Raw genomic sequence first — 15,098 nt, 5'->3', positions numbered from 1 at the left:
ACTCACAGTCTGTAAGTACGTTTTCATATTTAAAGGATTTGCGACTGATGATTCAAACGCGAGTTTTGGGCAGTGTAGAGTAGCGCTTGTTGTTTGTCATTTCTCCGATTACAAATGCAGACATGGTTTTATGTTTACGCGGCTCGATACGCAACGCAACGCATAAAAAGACAGTATAAGTCATTATAATCCGTAATTATGTCCCCACTGGATGCTACAAATGCCTCGTTTGTAATGGGTTTTATTGGTTTTGTCTCTTCGCACTGGGACACAGCACCACAGTATGGTAGGGGCGTAACATTTCCGTCACACACTTAAGGTATTCGGCCAATCACAACGCACTGTATAGCTGACCAATCAGAGCACAGCTCGCTTTTCAGAATGATGAGCTTTGTAAAAATCGACACGTTTTAGAAAGGCGGGGCATAGAGGAGAAACAATAATGTACAGTATGAGGAAAGCAATGTGTTTTTTTTACCTTAAACCGCATAAACACATTTCATTACACCAAATACACAAAATAATGTTCTTTTTTAGCAACATCATATGACCCCTTTAAATAATTTCAGCTCGTTTTATTTCTCTCCGAACTGACTCTGTATGGATCCGTGAGTTCATGTCCTGAGATGAAGAAACGCCTCCCCACTTATAACGTGCATTTGAAAAAAAAACACACGCCAAACATCTTCACTGTAATGATTGTAGAAGCGTTTCTAAACCTGCTGTCCAACAAAAGAGAACATGTTTTTACTCCACAACATCATCCGAGTGTTTGTTAACTTCCTTTTGTCATGTGATGTGGCTTCTTATCACAGCATGAGGCAGAAAATATATTCTATACTGTAAAAAAAAAGGCTATGTTGATTAGCAATTGATTATAAATGTACATAATATGAAAATACCCGAGATGGCTTGAAGAACACAGATAAACGATACATTGTCGCAGTTGAGTGTTTATTGTCTTAATGTTTTATCATTCAAAATGTTTCTATCTTCTTTTTATTCAGTTACAGCGTTATCTCTGGATGCCTTTGTCCATATGAGGGATTTCCTGGAGCTTCATGAACATAGTTGACCCTTCGAATATGGCGGTCCATAGATATGTATACGTAGATGCCTCATTAGCGACTGTTACTATGGGCCGCTATACGTATATGCAACAAAGTTGAGACGTGTCTACGTACTTGACGCAGTTGAATGGGGAATCTACCTATACATATCTATGTGGAGGATGGCTTATGTATTGCGGCCCATAGTAACAGTCGCTAATGAGGCATCTACGTATACATTTCTATGGTCATGAGTTCCTTTACTTCTGTGATACATATGTGGATTTTCTGCACAAGGGCGCCCTCTGGCGTCCAGTATGAATGAAACAGACATTACATTACCTGTGTTTATAGTGCTAAATAATGGCCAATCCATAAAAATAATATTTCTCTCAAAAGAAATTTGTAGACATATGATAATCCAATTTTTTCTACAGTGTACAGAAGTGTACTGGAGTTTTAGTTGAAGTGTACTGGAGTTTTTTTCTAAATAGCATTTTAAATTGTAAATCGCAAAAAAATACTCTGATGTGCCAAGCCATCAGAACTGAACTGAACTGAAACCAGTGGTTAAAAACCGAGGTATGTATTGATCCGCAGGCTAACTGTATTGCTGCACTGTGCAGACCTGCTGACCTTTGGAAAATATTTAACATTAAATCTTGCATTTTGCACATTGCAGGTCTTGCATTTTGCACTATTTTGACATTAGCAATCAAGGAGCTTCAGGTAGTAATGTAGATATCTAGGAATATAGGTACTCATAAAATTATTCCAAGGTTGGCAGGACTGCAAACATGTGAACCGATAACTTACACTTTAATATAAAGCAATAACAGGCTCTTCAGAGGTAAGAGATCATAAGGACTGCACGTATCATGCTTTTTGTATGTTAATTTTCATAGAAGTAATTAGCTACTGATTGAAGTGCTTCAACTGAATGATTTATTTGTATTATTCAGTGAACATGTTTGCATTGTGCTCTTGTAGTGAGTGAAGGCAACTTTATCCTTCTCATACTTCACCTCGTATAATGTCTATTGATTTTGCCTGTCTAAAAGCTGCCAGAGGAAACTCAGTGGGTGTCAAAGCTACCGTTTCCTTCTAACATTTGCTTCACCTGCCAAACAGAACAAACCCCAGGCTCTAGAAGCTCTTTAGGCTCGTAAACAACTGTTATGTTTGGCTGTGTGGTCAGCGCACAATCCTTAGATCCTTTTCCTCCACCCCACACGGTCTCTGACCTGACGAGAGTGGGGTGACACTATTTTCAACCTTGAGAACATTGATGCGGACTTGCTGAATTTGTCTGGTTTATTTGCTTTAATGTCCACCTCAGGACATCAAGCACATGGAAGCAGAGAATCAAAACAAACACCGGCTCAGAGTGGATTCTGTGAAGGGTGTAGTTTTGATTCATCGTCATTCATGAAATCCTCCCGCTGGCTAAAAGCTCTCTCACTGTATTCTTTTTATTATGCTCCCAATGACCAGTTTAAATCTTCACTGCCAGAAGTCTGAAGTCCTGTGGGTTACGATTATTCAATCTGACATCTGAAAAGCATGGTGACCCTTACTATACAGTACAGAATGTGCCATTAAAAAAATGAAAAGTTCACCCAAAAATGAAATAAATTATATCATCCTTCTACTCAGCCTCATGTAGTTCCAAACTTATGACTTACTTTCTTCCGTCGAACAGAAAAGGAAAAATTATGAAGAAAGTAATAGCTGCTCATTTGCATATAATGAAATTGAAGTCACATTCATTTTATGGAAAATGTCTAAATGGTTTGTTTATAAATAGAATTAATTCAGTTATCAAACTCACTGTGTGAAAACTTTGGCATTTTCACCTGTGCGTAACACAAAGTTACTGTATAGCTTCTGATGACTTGGAATTTATTGAGTTGAAGGGACCATTTTTATTATGATTTTGCATCGTTTTTAAGCTTGAAAGCTCCAGTCCCCATTAATTGCATGGGAAAGAGCAACCAGTACATTCTTTAACATTTATTCTGTTCAATAGAAGAAAGTCAGTCATGCAGGTTAGTAACAAGTTATTATTATGATGATTTTTTTTTTTTTGGTAAATGACCTAATGTTCTTCGCACACTCATACATGTCCTCCAAAGATGAATGAGGAACTAAACACTGTTTCATGGATTCTTTCTGGTGTGTGTGTTTGTGCAGATAAGAGAGGACTTGCGAGCCAATGAAATCGACATCTATCCTCAAAATGAGTTTGATGAGGATGCAGAGGACAGAATGATTAATGAGAAGATCAGGGTATGTCCACATGTCACTTTTTATCTTTATCACTCAATCACTCCTACTGTGGTATGCGTTAAAATGAGCTTGTTTATGACTTACTGTTCATGAAGTGAGCTTTTGTGCCTGCTGTTTTTGCCTGACTGTATATTGTAATTCCAAGTGTTGCTTTTGTATATTGAAGGTTTTCATATGATCTTTGTTTTAGGCGATGATCCCATTTGCTGTGGTGGGAAGTGATCAAGAATATCAGGTCAACGGAAAAAGACTTCTGGGCAGGAAAACAAGATGGGGGACAGTAGAAGGTAGTGCACACACAGACATTCAGCCTCTCTCACCACTTTTCTTCAATCTTACTTTTTCTTGCCCAAAATCACATCTGCATATCCTCTCTGCCAGTGAGCTGTGTTGTTGGATTGGAGTCCTGTGTTGTTGTTTTTTTTTCTTCTTGATTTAAAAACATTTGGTTGTGTGTAAGGAATTTTATGTACTTGTGTCCACAACCATCCTACATTGCTTTGATTGTTTTAATGTATTTAAACATATTTTAATGATTTAAACAGCTAAGCTAAACTTTTAAAAGAGCCACATCACATAACTGTGATGGACTCTCTACAGGACATTATGGAGTTAATACATGACTAACTGAATATGTTTAATGCAGTTCTTTTTTAATGTCATCAAGACATTTTTTTTCCCAAATGGAAATTAGCATTTCATTCTGTTCTGTGATATAAAAAATTTGATCAAATTATCATAGAGAGACATGATGTGAGAGGAACAGGATGGAACTAAAAGAAAAAACGTTACCTGCAAAACATACTAAATGCAATTGCTGTATAAGTAAAGTAATAAAACTTACAGCTCTAATACACAAATTCACATTTCTATGGTGATTTTGTCTACAGTATGGAACCAGGTTCTCATTCTTGCTGCAAAGGACAAATCAAGTTACTGTTCCCAATTCATCCAGCAAGAATAGAGAGCATGAGGAATAAATCACTATACAAATGAGAATTCTAACTACTACTCATGAAAGTCAATAGCCAATATTAGAAAGAAACGCTCAACCTTGCATGGGCAGGAGGGTAGTAAAATGTTGGTTGAAAGTAGAACCAGTCTAATAGCATTAATCTGTGAAGAGTGTTGACAGTGTTCTGTAAGTGCAAGTGCGGTCTTATTATTAAGATGCCTTTGTGTGTGTTACATACACAAGTTAAGTGGCATTCACACTGACAGTGATTTTCAGTGACCAGAGGTCACTGATTTGCAGTGAGCATTGTCAAATAGAACAGACAGAGACTGTTAGTAATGCAACAAAGTTGAGAAAAGTTTTCCTTGCAAATGCATATAAATTCAGTGCGATTACCAATAGGAGTGCAAATTAGCTTGCATGACCTTTAGGCCATCAGAATTTAGAGAGTCAGTGTGTACGAGTAAGAAATAGATCAACACTTTACATTAAAAGTATAATGTAACCATGCTTCTGTTCTATATATTTTCAAATTGTATCATTCCATCTATAGTTGCCTTCTGTGTTTGTCTTACTCACCACATAATCTCCCTTTCTTCTCCTCACCCCTGACATTGTCATAAAGTGGCAGAAAACTATATATATTTAATTTTCAGCCTTACATGTTAGTGTTTAACTGCCACTAATCAACAACAACAACAACAACAACAACAACAAAATTGGTTTGGCTGTTATAATTTATCACTCTCAAATGGAAGAAGTTCAAATTAGATTTAATTTATTTTTATTAATTGGGCCTTTGTGACGAGTAAGAAATAGATCAACACTTTACATTAAAAGTATAATGTAACCATGCTTCTGTTCTATATATTTTCAAATTGTATCATTCCATCTATAGTTGCCTTCTGTGTTTGTCTTACTCACCACATAATCTCCCTTTCTTCTCCTCACCCCTGACATTGTCATAAAGTGGCAGAAAACTATATATATTTAATTTTCAGCCTTACATGTTAGTGTTTAACTGCCACTAATCAACAACAACAACAACAACAACAACAAAATTGGTTTGGCTGTTATAATTTATCACTCTCAAATGGAAGTTCAAATTAGATTTAATTTATTTTTATTAATTGGGCTTTTGTGCACATTCATGCACATGCTCACTCTCCCGGTTGCCTATTTTAAATGTGATGTAAGCATTTTGTTGCTCAAATGCTCTGTTATATGTGTTACAGCACTGCCATCTAGTGGCAATAAGATGCTACCACACCTCAAACACGATAGCAAATAGAAACATACAGTGACAAAACGTTTATACAACGATATGTTATATAATAATTTGGTAGTTTTTTTCATGACTGAACTACTCTCTAAAATCACATCATCATCTTTTTTTAATTATTATTTTTGCAGTTGAGAACACCACACACTGTGAGTTTGCCTACTTGCGGGACCTGCTCATCAGGTATTCAACAATTATAAAATTATTATTTTTATTTATTTTTTTAGCGTATTTGTGTAACTACAGTTCATTTGTTAATAAATACATTCTAATATAAGTGTTCTCTCTCTATCTGTTTTCTAGAACTCATATGCAGAACATCAAAGATATCACAAGCAGCATCCATTACGAGATGTACCGCGTGCGCAGACTCAATGAGAATAACACAAAACCAAACGGGCAGCCAGCAATCCACACCAATGGCGTACCTGAGCATGAAGTCCTCTCCCATGAGATGTAGACGTCTGTCTGACCATCCATCTATCCACCCATCCATCCATCAGTCCGTCCATCTAGCTTTCTTTCCTTCAATATCTTAATTTTCAACAGTCACTTCCTCAGTTCATTCTGCGTTCATCATTTTGCCTGGCTCTGCCTGTTGACTATTGTTTTATAACACCAAAACTATTTCCGATCTGTGGAATATGAATCTTTAAATGTGTAGCAAAATGTGATGTTTTGTAATGAGATTTTTATTAAAGATGTGTTATAATGTTTTTTTCAATGTTCTCATTTATGTTAACATCTTAGAGCTCAGAAAAAAATTACATCTGTTAGAAGTTCAACATACAGTACCATAATGCTTAAAGCTCTCTCACTTAATCATTACAAATAATACAAGTGGTTAAGTTGCAATTTGAACCAAATCATACTTTGACTATTTGGGTATAAAAATGATGGGCTCTAGAGCATAAAAATCTAAATAAATCATATTTTTCACTTTTGAAAAATATAATGGAACAAAGACAAGTGGAAAAGGATTTAGGTCTTCTGACTGTGCAGTCACACACTTTTAGGCAAGAGTTTTTTGATCTTGATTAAAACGTTGTATAAATATCATTTTAGTTGAGTATAAACATAATGCAGTTTCAGTAGCCCCCTTTTTTTAGTGACTATGCCCTGTGTGGTATCTTTACCGATCTATGAAATTCTCGTGTGCTTTGTGCCATGTTCGCATTTGTTTTTTCAAGCATTGTTCATTTATTTTGTCATTGTAATTATTGTTGTGCTTTTTAATTGTAAAGGCCTTGACATACTTATGTGAAATTAAATGTTCTTTTTGTTTTAAAGAGAGCCAGACATATTTTAATATGTAAAGAGTTGTGTATTTATATACAGAATTATGTTACCTGAATGTTATAGTGTAGCGTTTGTCAACTGTTTAGATTTCCAGAATGCCACCAGTGACCCAAAGCACCTTTACTTACGGTTCTTTCTTTCGTGACTCTCAGTATTCAGTAAAGCAAGTCCTGAGCCATTTTGTTCTCTATCTATATACATGTGACCATGATTTATTGATGGATGTATTTCATGTTGTCACCATGCAGTGAACCCCAAACCCCAAAAAATTTCTGACCATGTGGACACAATTAATATCTTAGCCTAGGGGTGTCAAACTCAATTCCTGGAGGGCCGGAGCCCTGCAGAGTTTTGTTCCAACCCTGCTCTGACGCACATACCATCCCTGCGTTCCATTCGGAAGGGCTCATCCCTATGCCCTAATCCCTTCAAAGGGTTTACCCTCCGGAGTGAGAGCTTCGAAGGGTTGAAGGCTGTAGGGGACCAAACAACTGTTTCTTGAAGTGCCCTTCTGCGTCATCATCCCGTGCCCACACGGAGGCGCTGTCATGGAAAGAATCTGCGCAAATGATCATGGGAGATCGAAGTGTCCATCAGTTGTACCCTCCGAAATCCTTCATTCCGAAGGGCCCTTTGAAGTGGCCAGTTTTAAGCACGTCGGTTCGGAAATACCCTTCAATATGGCGGCCATGATTGTTTCACTCCGAAGTGCCCTTCGGAAGGCGATATATCCCATTTGGAACGCACCGCATGTAGTTTTCAAATAAGTCTGAATGACTTGATTAGTTGGATCAGGTGTGATTAATTAGGGTTGAATCTAAACTCTGCAGGTCTCTGGCCCTCCAGGAATTGAGTTTGACACCCCTGTCTTATGGTGCGTTCAAGTCATGTCGGATAGATCGTATTTACGATTTGAACGCACATGAACGCCACCACAAAGTCGTTATTACGAGTGGGTAACTCTAAATTTTCTTTAAGCCCCGAGTTTCCGAGTTGTAAATAAGCTTTTTGAATGTGGCAGGATTGTAATATAACAATTAATAACAAGTTTTTATGCGATACAGATTAAAGTGGCTTCATAAATTATTTTTTTTAAATATTAAAAACGCAAAACACCTGATGCGAATTCTTTGCTCTTCATTTTCTATAAGCAGAGTTAACAGACCCTTGTTGTATTTTCTTGTAATTTATTAAAAGAAGGTCTTGTGCCGACTAAACTGATTTGAACGCACCTGACGTCGTAATTACGACTTGTCAACTTGTAAGTACGAACGTCCCAGGAGGACTTGAACGCAGCATTGGCCCATTCACAGATGACCTGTCACTTATTTTGCTTACGTAGTGTATACTTAAGGAGATGTAAATTTGTTACTTTTGTTTTGTTTTGTTTTTACCCAAAGATTATGCATACTGCTTAAAAAATGGGGACAGTTTTGATTCTAGTCTCAGGTTCCTTAGTCCCGCCCAGTGCTACCTAACGATTAGCAAAACAATTGAAAAATGACATGGTTGTCTAAATCCTGGCTGTCATAAAAGTTTTGGTGTCAATCATGTTATTTTGTAGCAATAAAGAACGGAAACCAAATATCCTAGTTTTTATAGACTTATAACGTTCTGTTCAACCCATATTGTGCAATTTCATGCCCCAAATATACAGAAATATTCTATACATTAAAACAGATTATTTTATGATTATTGTACACCCATTTTATTTAGTTGTAGTATAAGGTAAGATTTGGAGATTTGGAAAAAATAAAGATTGCTATTTTTATTGTCATCTAATTTTGTATCTGATTATTTCTTAGTCTTAAAGAATTGGTTGAATTAGGAAATATATTTTCATGCACTACAGATTGTAGGAGAAAATGCATTCTATATTATAATGTTCTGTTCAACCCATATTGTGCAATTTCATGCCCCAAATATACAGAAATATTCTATACATTAAAACAGATTATTTTATGATTATTGTACACCCATTTTATTTAGTTGTAGTATAAGGTAAGATTTATCTTATTGCAGATTTGGAAAAAATAAAGATTGCTATTTTTATTGTCATCTAATTTTGTATCTGATTATTTCTTAGTCTTAAAGAATTGGTTGAATTAGGAAATATATTTTCATGCACTACAGATTGTAGGAGAAAATGCATTCTATATAATAGCTAAATTAAGAGACTGCTGGGCTTGTGATTTGTTCTGCATATCACATATTGATGTAAGTTTATGAATCAGATGGTAATATGTTCCTTATAAGGGCTCTTGAGGTAATGATTAATGAGGAAATTATTCTAAACTGAATATAAGAATATCATAGTGAAAATATATTTTTTTTAAAACAAAGAGATGAAACAGACTATATTCTGTACAGAAGCCTAATGAACATGGGAAACATTTATTTATAACTTTATTTATCCAACTATGGAAATAATTAAAATGTAATTTCCCCAGGAGGAGAGGGATAGAGAATATTATAGTAAATTAAGTAATCTGTATCCTTGGGCATGTGTGTATAGTATGTAAGTTACACACACAAAAAAAAGAGGAACATAAGCCATTACGCGGTTATTTCAATTGTGGCTGGTATGAAGGGCCGTACAAGCCATAAATCATTCTGGTGCTCTCACACACTTCTCTTTTCACATACATAGGCCTATATTTTTGCTTTGACACAATCAGTATTGTATAAAGCGCTATACAAATAAAGGTGACTTGACTATATTTCTACTCTCACACACATTCTCTTTTCACATTCATACATTTTTGCTCTCATAGTCACACATTTTAACGAACACATTGATAGATTTTTGCTCTCATAGTCACATATTTTAATGCACACATTCATACATTTTCCTCTTATATTTATACTCTTATGCAATTGTATTCAAAGTATACATTTAATATTATAAATGTATGTAAGAAGATAATGCATGTATGTCCAAAGAAAATATGTGTATGTAAGAGAAGAATGCATGTGTGAGAGAGTATAGTGATGCCACCTTGGATGTTTCCTGCAGTATTCACTGATTTTTATATGCTAGAGTTAATGAAAGAACCTGAAAACATTGTAGCTGTTGTTGAAGATAAGACTACAAACTGTATATGAAGTATTTGCTCCAGTATATACTGATGGATCTAAAGATCCTAATACAAGGAGAACAGGTTTTGCTTTCAGTATTCCATGCTTAAACATTTTTGTTAATAGGAGAACATCAGATCATTTATCAGTATACACAGTAGAGATAATGGCAATAGCAACAGCACTACAGTGGATAGAGGAGACTCAAATAAAAAAGGTTATACTTTGTACAGATTCACGTTCGGCATTAAAGTCATTGCAATCATTCACATCTCATAGTAGACAGGATATAGTAAATGAGATGTATGAAAATCTGTATAGATTGAAGAATTTGAACATCATGATAATATTTATGTGGATACCAGCTCATAGGGGGATAAAGGGTAATGAAAAGGTTGATGGATTAGCAAAACAGGCTTTGGAAAACGAGGAGATCATGGATATCTCACTTAGTAAATATGAGGGTATACTACTAAGGAGTGGCAGAGCCAATGGGATACTTTTGGATACCAGCTCATAGGGGGATAAAGGGTAATGAAAAGGTTGATGGATTAGCAAAACAGGCATTGGAAAACGAGGATATCATGAATATCTCACTTAGTAAATATGAAGCAAAAGCAGTAATTAAAGCATTTACCACTAAGGAGTGGCAACATAAATGGGATACAGGAAATACAGGATGTCAACTTTATGAAATACAGCGAGAAGTAGGAGTAGTGAGAATAACTAAAAGAAGCACCAAAGAGGAAAATATTCTAACAAGATTAAGGGTTGGACATACTATGCTGAATAAAACCTTAAAAATAATAAATAAACATCCAACAGGATTATGTGAGCACTGTGGAATAGAGAAATCAGTAGAACATGTTATTTGTGTTTGTCAAAAGTATACTAATAATGAATGAGAAACAATGAAGAATGAACTTAAAAAGATGGGAGTGGATAACCTAAAGCTTAAAAATATATTTACTTATGGATTAGACTTAATGACTGTACCTTAAGAGAACAGAGATGATTAAGAGAATTTAGAGGGATTTTGTTTTTTTTTATATTATCTGTGTTTTTTTTTTGTCTCATTATGAAAGGGTAAACTCTGGTCCATACTCCAATACAGTAGGTGGCGATAATGCACCTTAACATTGGTGCTACCCGCCATAAAACCGAAGAAGAAGAATAAGAATAAGAAGGAGAGAGTATAGTGGAAACGGAAGTTGTATGATGGAAACGGAAGGCAGGTTAGGCACGATCAATGTTACGCTCAGGACAGGTCCTTTTTCCACTTATGTGACAATTTAGGAAGTGAATAAGTGAGGTTTCAGGTTAGGGTCTCCGATATCTTCATATTATTTTCCAAAGTTCAAGATATGGACTTATTTCGGTTTATTTCTTTTTTTCTTTTCTTTTTGTTTTTCCTAGCAATAACTGGCAACACTTGACTGACAGTAAACGGACCAAACAAGAACTTTGTGACGGTACCTGTCAGATATGCAAAAGAAATGTATCGTATCTCTTGCTCTGGCTACCGTTTATAGAACACCAGGGCCGTATACAGATTTCCTAAAATAATTTGCAGATTTACTCTCAGACCTATTGGTTACTGTTGATAAAGCGCTAATTGTCTGAGATTTTAACATTCACGTTGATAATACAAATGATGAATTAGGACTTGCGTTTACTGACCTAATAAACTCTTTTGGAGTCAAGCAAAATGTCACCGGGCCCACTCATCGTTTTAATCATACGCTAGATTTAATTATATCGCATGGAATTGATCTTACTGACATAGATATCGTACCTCAAAGTGATGATGTCACTGACCATTTCCTAGTGCTTTACAACTAACGGACAGGAAGAGCTAAATAAACTTATCACTGCATCTAAACCAACAACATGCCTGTTAGATCCTGTACCCACTAAATTACTAAAAGAGTTGTTACCTGTAGCAGAAGAACCACTTCTCAACATTATTAACTCGTCGTTGTCTTTAGGTCACGTCCGATTACGTCTTTAATTGATTTTTCCGTACATTTCTGCCATATGTACATTAACTGACAGTCACCACTGATAAGCTACCACTAAATATTGTAGAAACTTAATTTGCTGTAAAGTTGCTTTGCAACGATTTGTATCGTGAAAAGCGCTATACAAATAAACTTGAATTGAATTGAATTAAAATAACACATTAAAATCAAGCATGCATGTTTAACTTCCCCGCTGCTGCAGCATTTTTGTTAAAATGTTATTCTTTTAGCCCTATGTGATGTCTCTTTTTATAGTTTTTTGTCAACACACACATATGTAGGCTATCTCGATCCACTAATCTTCCTTACTGACTAGTGCTGGCTACTTGACAATTCATAATAATTCATGGGGGAAGCCCTCAGGAAATTGATGTTTGTATCCCGCCATCCAGTGTGCTTTGGGACACATCGGTTTCCAGCGAATGCACGCTGCAGTGTCTGCCCGAAATGTCTGTGGCCATGCAGTGTTTGCGTCCGGAAACTGAAAATCAAATTCAATTATTCCCTGCCGGTCCTCCTCTTCAGGGTATCGAAGTCAAAGTGAACAAAGCACCCGAGGTTGGCCTCGAGAGGCTATTTCCCCTAGTAGATCACTTAGAAGCATGGAAAGAGCTTCCAAATGTGTCTCAGTGGATCCTGGTTACAAGTTACAGACTTCAGTTTGGGTCTCGCCCTCCGAGTTGGGGACCTTCTAGCTTTGTCTGTCGCTCAGTCCTGCTTACAGTTAGCTCCTGGGAGAGTGAAAGCCATCCTGCATCCAAGACCAGGCTGTGTGCCTAAAGTCCCTACAAATGTAGCCCAGTTGATATTTTTACATGCCTTCCATCCTCCACCACATGCATTGGCAGACCAAGAGAGGCTTCTTTTGCTTTGCCCTGTACAGTCTTTGGAGCTGTATGTTCGGAAGTTCTCTCAATGGAGGAGGTCAGACCCGTTATTGGTGTGTTTCGGGCTGCCCAGGAAGGGATCCCCAGCCTCTAAGCAAATGATTAGTAATTGGATCGTTGAAGCAATTTCTTTGGCCTACCAGGTGCAAGGCATGACTTCACCTCTGGCATTTCACTAGAAGTATGGCATCTTCTAAAGCTCTATTGGAGGTCTCCTTGCAGGAAATATGTGATGTTGTTGGCTTGGCCACCCCACATACTTTCATGAGATTTTAATGTCTGCACCTTCCTTCTAAGCTATGTGTGCAGGTGAACTTGTCCTAAGTTGTGCCTGAACAGTTCACACTAGGACAGGCATTATCCAGTGTGGCGCAGTGGGTATCTCGTCCTCCAAAGTGTCATCATATGATGCAGCTCGAATTCTCTCGAAGGGGAACTGTAACCCTGTTCCATGAGAAGTGAATGAGATGCTGCATCTCTTTGCCACACCTCAGTATGCCTGAGGGCGACTTGCTCCGACCTATCAAATGCTATCTCTATTGTGTACTGGCATCTCTTTGTAGTTTTTGTGTCTGTCGTCACATGCCACGTCACTCGCTACGTCACGACGCAACACCAATCAGGATTGAACTAGTTTCACACATGCTTCAGATGCTTGCACACCGAAGGTGTTCCCCAAAGTGTTATCATATGACGCAGCGTCTCGTTCCCTTTTCGGGGTACTGGGGTTACAGTTGTAACCCGAGATATTTTCCGGATGGTAGGTGCCAGGGTGTTTTGGCACATTGCATATTCCTGACATCACCAGAACCAGTCCTGAAGAAGCAAGAGGGTCCTATTGATCCTTGGTTGGCCAGTGCCCACGGAGGAAATAACTGACCACGTTAGTGAAAGCCATTGAGATGTAGGGACTAAGATCTTATCAGCTGGGCAAACTGTGTTGTGTTGGTCAGTTAGCACCAGGAATAGATGGTGGCCCCCTCCAGCCTATGCCACCACTCTTCAAACGCGATAGCAATAAGTTCTTGGTTGCTAATGTCATAATTCTGTTCCACCAGGGAGAGTTTTCAGGAGAAGGCACATTGATGGAGTTAGGGAGGTTTGCCATGCTGTTGAGAGAGGACAGCTGTTATTGTCTGGATGGATAAGAAGAGGAGCGAAAGTAAAATTTAGAGTTGTTGAAGGGCATGGGAGGCCCTGGGGGTTCTAGGACAGATACTTAAATAGACAGAAACTTAATAGAGAGGTGAGTGGTGCACGGATAGAACTATAATTGGCAAATTAAAGAAATTATAGAACTATAACTATACCTACAACTATAAATTGGTAAAACCTAGGAAGACACTGAACTGCTTCCACCTTCCCCTTGTCCATCTAGATTTCTTCAGGACCGATATTATAGCCCAGGAACTGGATGGCTGTCTGATGGAAATTCACATTTCTCTGCCTTGAGAAATAGGTGGAATTTCCTCAGCCTTTCCAACACAAGCCTGACATGTTGATGGTGTTGGGTCTCATTCTGGGAGTACATAAGAATTCAGCTTGCTGTTTGGAGCTGCAGTCATTGGAGCTGCAGTCATTAAAGTCTTGCTAAGGCAGACATGCATTGTATTTTATAGGCATTCAGTGGGCATACCTTGAAGGTGATGTCCTTACACACAGCCTCAGAAGTGAGCACTTAACCAAAACTCTACAAATAACAGTATGCCAAATGATATAAGCAGCACCTGATCACGAAAAAATTGAGAAATGTAAACATTCACACAATTTGCCTTTCTGTTGGACAATCAGGAGCTGGCAAAACTCAATCGCTGTAAACTATACTGACTCTAATTAGTAAACTGATGCCATCATGTTCACCTTAAATGCCCAATACAATATAGCTCACCAGAGTTTTTTCATGTGGTGTTATGTCAGGACATAGGATCAGTAGATCTTAAACAGATTCTTAAATTTGTAATCCAACAAGGTGGAGCTGACAGCAGAGTGCACCAGAGATGAAATTGCCAGCTAAGAGACAAGGAGGATACTGTAAGTGAGAGACCAGGAGCAGTAAGTTTCACACACGTGAGAAAAGGTGAGTGGCAAAGGTTGGGAGTTGTAGCAACTCACCTCAGGTCTTGGAGGACAGATGAGACACAAGGAGATTACATGTCCTCCATCACCACAATACAGGCAAAGTCTCTGGGTCAGCTACCATTAGTGCTCTGTCGGTGACAGTCAGGAAGAGTCCATTTG

General features: G+C 37.5%; 1 protein-coding gene across 2 annotated transcripts in view; it reads left to right on the top strand.

Annotated features, from left to right (window-relative positions):
• The window catches only part of LOC107718712 (neuronal-specific septin-3-like), a 58,873-nt gene extending 51,628 nt beyond the window's left edge, over positions 1-7,245 (top strand). For both annotated transcript variants that reach the window (XM_016525909.1, XM_016525908.1), the window contains exons 9-12: positions 3,243-3,338; positions 3,529-3,625; positions 5,707-5,758; positions 5,879-7,245. In XM_016525909.1, coding sequence (XP_016381395.1) covers positions 3,243-3,338; positions 3,529-3,625; positions 5,707-5,758; positions 5,879-6,035 — 402 coding nt within the window. In that variant the 3' untranslated portion in view covers positions 6,036-7,245. The remainder of the gene's footprint in view (positions 1-3,242; positions 3,339-3,528; positions 3,626-5,706; positions 5,759-5,878) is intronic.
• The last annotated feature ends 7,853 nt before the right edge of the window (positions 7,246-15,098 follow it).

Source organism: Sinocyclocheilus rhinocerous, unplaced genomic scaffold (assembly GCF_001515625.1).
Source record: "Sinocyclocheilus rhinocerous isolate Xijiao unplaced genomic scaffold, SAMN03320098_v1.1 scaffold1715, whole genome shotgun sequence".
In the NCBI taxonomy this organism is placed as follows: domain Eukaryota; kingdom Metazoa; phylum Chordata; class Actinopteri; order Cypriniformes; family Cyprinidae; genus Sinocyclocheilus; species Sinocyclocheilus rhinocerous.
The sequence above is the reverse complement of the archived record's forward strand: the minus strand, read 5'-3'. Positions and strand labels throughout refer to the sequence as shown.